The sequence below is a fragment of the Polypterus senegalus genome, chromosome 7, assembly GCF_016835505.1.
Source record: "Polypterus senegalus isolate Bchr_013 chromosome 7, ASM1683550v1, whole genome shotgun sequence".
Lineage (NCBI taxonomy): Eukaryota > Metazoa > Chordata > Cladistia > Polypteriformes > Polypteridae > Polypterus > Polypterus senegalus.
In genome coordinates, this window is record NC_053160.1 from 134,751,744 (window position 1) to 134,759,181 (window position 7,438).

At 41.3% G+C, this 7,438-nt stretch overlaps 1 protein-coding gene across 1 annotated transcript in view; it reads left to right on the forward strand.

The window, feature by feature from the left end:
- LOC120532863 (ras GTPase-activating protein 1-like) overlaps window positions 1–5,531 on the forward strand; it is a 183,507-nt gene extending 177,976 nt beyond the window's left edge. Inside the window, exon 25 of the mRNA XM_039759308.1 lies at window positions 3,775–5,531. Coding sequence (XP_039615242.1) covers window positions 3,775–3,858 — 84 coding nt within the window. The 3' untranslated portion in view covers window positions 3,859–5,531. The remainder of the gene's footprint in view (window positions 1–3,774) is intronic.
- The last annotated feature ends 1,907 nt before the right edge of the window (window positions 5,532–7,438 follow it).

Genomic DNA, 7,438 nt, shown 5'->3' on the forward strand with positions numbered 1-7,438 from the left:
TGTAATTTGTCTGAGACCACAAAAAGGAGAATGTTACAGTTGTCAAGCTGAGAGTTAACAAAAACATGATGAGGGTGGAAATGACGTTACATAGCACTCCTTGGAAAGGTGCAGTTGTCTCAGTCTGTAGTTAAAAGTACCATACTCCTCTGTTTATCCAAACCTTTAAAAGGGATTCATTGCCCAGGATAATAAGCAGCTTCCACGCTCTCCAGGCAGTCCAGCCTGACTCCCAAGAATGACCTAGTCTTTTAATATATTTAATTTAGTGGTATGTTACTAGTCTATTGCTCTTTCCCCAGCACAATACAATACAGGAAAATACATTGGTCTTTACAGAGTTATAAAAAACAAGAAAGAGTGTCCTGCATACACCAAACAACCTTAACCTCTTCAGGAAATAGATGCAACTCTGACCCTTCTCATAGTACAGCCTATGTGTTGGTACTCCACTCAGAGTTGTCCTTTAGATGCACCATGAGATATTTTTGTGATTTCACCATTTCTACATCTGCAGATAGTATGATTAAGTATTGTATGTAGTCTGAGCTGTTCGGGGGTAAACAGGAATGGAGCCAATAGAGTTCCTTGTGTGGCACTGGTGCTACTCATGACCATATGCAATGTACAGTAGTTAAGCTGCACAAACTGTGGTCTGTCAGTTATGTAGTCCATTGTTCAGATCACAGTGGTAGAAACAACCTTCATTGACCGGAGCTTCACCCCCAGCAGTTTGGGCTATATGGTGATGAATGCAGTAGAGAAGTCGACCAACCATATCCTCACACTGCTAACCTGTTTTTTCAGATTGGAGTAGGTTCTCTTCAGCAGATAGATAACATAATCGTTCACCAATATGTGGTCCTGGTAGGCAAACTACAGAGGGTACAGTGCTCTTTTGACCAGGGGCTACAATTGAGCCAATATTAGCCTTTCCAATGTCTTTGTAATATGTGTTTGATGGTAGAGCCACTGATCGGTAGTCATTTAAGACTTTTGGTTACTCTGTCATGGGGATTGGTGCCACACAAGATGTTTACCATGCAGCTCTAACTCTTTGTAGGATCAGAAATAGATTGAAGATATGCTGTAAAATTACACACAGTTGCCCAGGGCACTCTTTTAGTACCTTAGGATTATCAAGTCCAGCAGCTTTGCATTAGTTGAGTTTCCATAGTTCTTTCTTCATCTGGTCAACTGTGAAGATCATTCCTGGGCAACTGAGAGGCTGGCAGAATGGTGGGTGCTAAGTTGTTATAGATGGTGCATGAGGACAGACACTTTGGCCATTGGTTATTCAAAAATAAGGATTGGGATGGGAGGGTGTATGAACAGTGATGCATAGTCTTGCAGAGTAATGTGGACTAGAGTAGTGTTGAATTGATACTAAAAGTTTTGACTTTGGTACCGATACCAGTTTTACAGGCTTGGATTGTTCAGAATCAGTTAAGACATATCTCCAACCCCTCGTTTTAATCCAGCCTCCCAGGTAGGCATGAGATTGGGAGGAAAGCGCGTGCAGAAGTAACGAGTCCAGCTCAGGGTGGCGAAGGAGCAGTACAGGAGAAAGCTGGAGCAAAAGTTGCAGAATAACATTAGCATGAAGGAAGTGTGAGATGGGATGAAGATCACCACTGGCTGCAGCTCGAAGCGGGGTGACACCATCAAAAGGGACGTGGAGAGAGCAAACCAAATGAACAACTTCTTTAACAGGTTTGAATACCCTAACCCACTCTCATCTCGGAGTACTGCATCCTCCAACCATCCTTCTGCTGATACCAGCATAGGAGAGACATCTCCACCCACAATTACAGCAGCGCAGAGAGCTGAGGAGACCGTGCTAGCAAAGCAGCAGGTCCAGATGGAGTATCACCATGACTGCTGAAGGCCTGTGCACTGGAACTGGGGAGTCTTCTACAGCGCATCTTCAACCTGAGCCTGGAACAGGGGAGAGTCCTGAGGCTTTGGAAGACAACTTGTATCACCCCAGTCCCAAAGGTATCACGTCCTAGTGAGCTGAATGACTTCCAGCCTGTTGCTCTGACGTAATGTGATGAAGACCATGGAGCGGCTGCTGCTTCACCACCTGAGGCCACAGGTCCACCACGCCCTCGACCCTCTGCAGTTCGCATACCAGGAGAAGGTGGGAGCGGAAAATGCCATCATCTATATGCTGCACCGATCCCTCTCCCACTTGGACAGAGACAGTGGTGCTGTAAGAATTATGTTTTTGGACTTCTCTAGTGCCTTTAACACCATCCAACCTCTGCTCCTTAAGGACAGCTGACAGAGATGGGAGTAGATTCACACCTGGAGGCATGGATCGTGGACTATCTTACAGACAGACCTCAGTATGTGCATCTCCGGAACTGCAGGTCTGACATTGTGGTCAGCAACACAGGAGCGCCGCAGGGGACTATACTTTTTCCGGTCCTGTTCAGCCTATATACATCAGACTTCCAATTCGATTCGGAGTCCTGCCACGTGCAAAAGTTTGCTGACGACACTGCTATCGTGGGCTGCATCAGGAGTGGGCAGGAGGAGGAGTATAGGAAGCTAATCAAGGACTTTATTAAATGGTTTGACTTAAACCACTTACACCTGAACACCAGCAAGACCAAGGAACTGGTGGTGGATTTTAGGAGGCCCAGGCCCCTCATGGACCCCGTGATCATCAGAGGAGACTGTGTGCAGAGGGTACAGACCTACTGTATAAATACCTGGGAGTACAGCTGGATGATAAATTGGACTAGACTGCCAATACTGATGCTCTGTGTAAGAAAGGTCAGAGCCTACTATACTTCCTTAGAGGGTTGGCGTCCTTCAACATCTGCAATAAGATGCTGCAGATGTTCTACCAGACGGTTGTGGCGAGTGCCCTATTCTACGCGGTGGTGTGCTGGGGAGGCAGAATAAAGAAGGAGGACACCTCACACCTGGAGAAACTTGTTAGGAAGGCAGGCTCTATTGTAGGAATGAAGCTGGATAGTTTAAAATCTGTGGCGGAGCGACAGATGCTGAGCAGGCTCCTGTCAATCATGGAGAATCCACTGCATCCATTGAACAATGTCATCTCCAGGCAGAGGAGCAGCTTCAGCAACAGACTGCTGTGATTGTCTTGCTCCAATGACAGAATGAGGAGATCGTTCCTCCCCCACACTATGCGACTCTTCAGTTCCACCCGAGGGGGGGGATTAAACGTTAACATTATTCAAAGTAATTGTCTGTTTTTACATGCATTTTTATCACTGTTCAATTTAATATTTTTTTTTTATCAATATGCTGCTGCTGCTATCTGTCTATCTATCTGTCTATGTCTGTAGCAAAAATCCCAAAATACATGCATTGTACTGTTTAACCAGTACTTTTCCAATACTGGTATGTTACACAACCCTGAACTGGAGTTGGGGGCATAAGGGCAGTTAAATTTCACAGATTTTCCAGGCACATTGGCACATTAATATGAATGCTAAAGTTGCAAAAAGATTTTAGAGGAAACTTGGAACCTAAAAGCAACACCTCTGTGTTTCTTTTGTCTTTCACTTAATTCTCATTAGTTAGAAGATCTTATTAGTGGATTGTCCTGATTTCAGCCTCTACATCAGTAGGGAGTGTCTCAACATTTGATATTCACTTGCACGTCATTATGGAAATTATAATGCTACAAAATTGAGGCTTTTGTGTTAGAAAGGTCATAATCCAAAGAACGTTCTTCGTTCATATGATTCATGTATCTATAGACCAATAACAATTTTGTTTTGTTTGTGTTTTCAGCATAGCTTGAAAAAGCTCCTGGCAATCACTGAACTACTTCAACAGAAGCAAAACCAGTATTCAATGTCTAACAACAATAGGTAGCTCGTCCTTGGAGCATATCAAGGGACCCAGCATGCATCACTGCTGTCACCTGGCACCACCGCCTTGCTCTTAATATGGCACACCTTTGTCACTTTCCCGTGCTGTATGAACTATGCAAAAATGGAGAATTTACCTGGCAGTTGTACGCCAGTGACTTTGTGAGCTGTGTGTGAAGGACGTTGCACTCTGCTCGGCTTCTCCATTTCTGATCACAGATCTCTGAGCCTTGGGTACACTAGTCTGATCTTTACAAAAGTTGTTTGTAAACACAGTGACATTTTCTCCTGTTTGAGTTGCCAAAGTTTTCAGCCATTGTCTGACACACATGAGGACTGACATGAAGAACGAACAATAGACTTTTGTTACAACTGGATTATCAGATATAATGCATTTTATACTGTAATTTGTGATTTTATGTTTATCCTAATATATATAATATATATAATATCAATCCAAGACTGTTTCATGTTTAAGTATAACTGAAATTTGTTTTGGACTTTGCAGGTTAGGTAGAAGCAATTTGCAAAAAAAAAATTATATATGAAAATAAATTGTTAAAAAATGTCAAGGAAGGCGGCATCATTTCATTTGTTGCTGTGTCATTCGCTGTCTTTCCATATACAAGAGCCGTATTTACTCGCATATGAGTATCGTATACATACTATGCACAGGAGTGAGAAATCTTGTGAAACAACAGGAGTTTTGGCAGTAATGCCATGATTACAAAAGAACAGATGTTTTATTAACACTAGATATGCCTATTCCTGAAACACTGACATGTTTTAAGCTACGGTTTACGCAGGATATTTTCACGAGTACAGCTTGGAAGGAAACCACCTCTAGTAACACAAACAAGCAACAATTGCTGGATGGGTGTTTTCCTTTCACGTGTGTGTGGCTGTGCATGGTGGCAATTAGTGCTTTAACTTCGGTGGCCATCGGCAGAAGCCAGTCAGGACCTCGATTCTCAGCTCCTCGAAAATTTTTTTTTTCTGAGGTAATTCAACGGAGTGAAACAGAATGGGTGGATTTGTGAAACAAAATGGAAAACGTCGGTCAGTGCCAAGTTTTCAAGACATGCACCCTATTAAAATATATCTACAGCTTTACTATTTTCAGTCAGTCTTCCATTAAAACAATTGTGTTTTTGTGACAAGAATTATGGCCAGTATAAAATTAATAGACTCATGGATTGAACAGTCGTTTTACACATTGTGTGTCTGAATTGATGGCCTCATTGCAGTCCTGCATTTTTCCAAATGCTCTCAGCACTTTCACATGGATCACCAATCGTAATGTTAATAGATGTGGCAAGAAACTTTTCTGTATTGTAGGATTTGCAGTTGGTGCCCAATGCTAACACACATTTTATTCGACTAGTGTCTTAGGTTTTGAGAATTTTATTCAGTCTTTAACAACTCTTTGTGTTTCTGTTTTATTTCTCAATGAATTCCTTAATGCTGACAAAACAAAACAAAAAGGTGGTTTGCATTATGGGGATGCTGCACTCATATCTAATGTTGATATAAGGCATAATATGTGAGTAAATACGCTAATTCATAGAACAGATACTGAATGGAGAAACACACTGTGTAAAATATTTGCAAAGCTCATAATTATGAGCACAATTGTTATTGTATTTGCATGTGTATATTAAACATTTTTCTTAAGTATCTACTTGTCTTTTTCTTTCAGAAATCAGATGCATTTGTTTGAAGCCTTAAACACTTGATTCCCCCTCCACCCCACATGAAAGTATTTTTCAATATTAGGTCAAAGATTCAAACGTTATCCAGTTTTTAAAAATAATGTAACTTAAAATCATACAGAATAAAATATTTTTCAGAAGGTTAATAATGCTTCATTTCAGTAATTTTTCCTTTTCAAAATCATATTCTGGATTTGGTCTCATCTGTTGCAAGAAATGGATGTCTAACACTGCTGCCAGCGAAAGATTGTTTCTTTTTTTTATTGTCTATCCAAGATGTCCTGTCTTTAATAAGCCCGAGGGGATTCAATTACAAGTGTGTTAAAACATGAGGGGACCAAGGGGTCAGAAAGAGCAGGAAACAGTAGCTAAATTTACCTCAAAATCTAAGCTGGTTTGAAGTTCACATTACGGCCTGCCACAGACTGCATTGGAGGAGACCGGCGAAGAACTGGATCGGCCTGGACCTCACGTTGCAGCACCTGCTCCAGCCGGCAGCACAACTTTGAGTGAGGCGGGCGATGAGAATTCAACAGTCTCAGGTGGGATATCAGAAACAGGTTTCAATACTACCAACAAACGGCATCAACTCCAATGGGATATGAAACTGCCACCAAAACATGCAGAAGATGAAAATGAGTTATCTGAGCTGAAGGTATTAACCACCGCATAATAAGTGATGCAAAGAAGGAAATAACAAAAATACACGACAGAATAAATAATAGACAAGCTTCTTCAGGATATAAAAGACTCAAGAATTGATGAAAAAGTACAAGAAATTAGCAAAATCTATACTAATAAAAGGCAAAGCCCTCACTCACTGACTCATCACTAATTCTCCAACTTCCCGTGTAGGTAGAAGGCTGAAATTTGGCAGGCTCATTCCTTACAGCTTACTTACAAAAGTTGGGCAGGTTTCATTTCGAAATTCTACGCCTAATGGTCATAACTGGAACCTACTTACGTACATATGTACAGTAATCCCTCCTCGATCGCGGGGGTTGCGTTCCAGACCCCCCCGCGATAGGTGAAAATCCGTGAAGTAGAAACCATATGTTTCTATGGTTATTTTTATATATTTTAAGCCCTTATAAACTCTCCCACACTCTTATAAACATTTCCCACATAGTTTTATAGATAGATAGATAGATAGATACTTTATTAGCATAAACCCTTTGTATTCTCTTAGATATTAGGTAAGATTCATTGAAATTATGTATGTAAGCACACTGTTTATATACAGTATAACTTAAATATTATTTTAAAGATACTGAGTGTCTCCGATATCACGTATGTTACAGCCATTACGATAGACAGGCCACCAGCAATAAATACGTGCAATGCAAGAAATATTGTAAACAGAAAATGTGTGTAAATGTACCAAGTACTGTAAGTAGAAAATTAATTATGGTTACTCACCAACAATGACACAACGACTTGTCCGATAACGATGAGTTTAGTTTTACTGCACAACAAAGGAGAGCATTACAGCTCTTCTAAAGGAGCCTCTTCAGGCGACTGTAGCACCACCGTCTTCTTCTGGCAGTCTTCAATCCAAATCCCTAAAGCAGATTCCATCCAGACTACTGCCTTATTACACCCACTTACAACTCGTTTTACACCCTGGTTAAAAGGACACTGCGGCCGTAGATCTTATATTCCTTTCCTACTTTTTAAATTAAAAGAATTGTAGCCTCATTGATGCTGTAATGGCGTCCTACAGCGGTGTAGCTTTTCCGTTCCTTTAACATGTCCAAAACTTTTACCTTTTCGGCAATCGTTAACATCTTCCGTTGGCGCTTGGGCACAGCCCCTGAAGCAGTAGCAGATCGTTTTGGAGCCATAATGAAGGGCTTGACTATGCACAAAGAT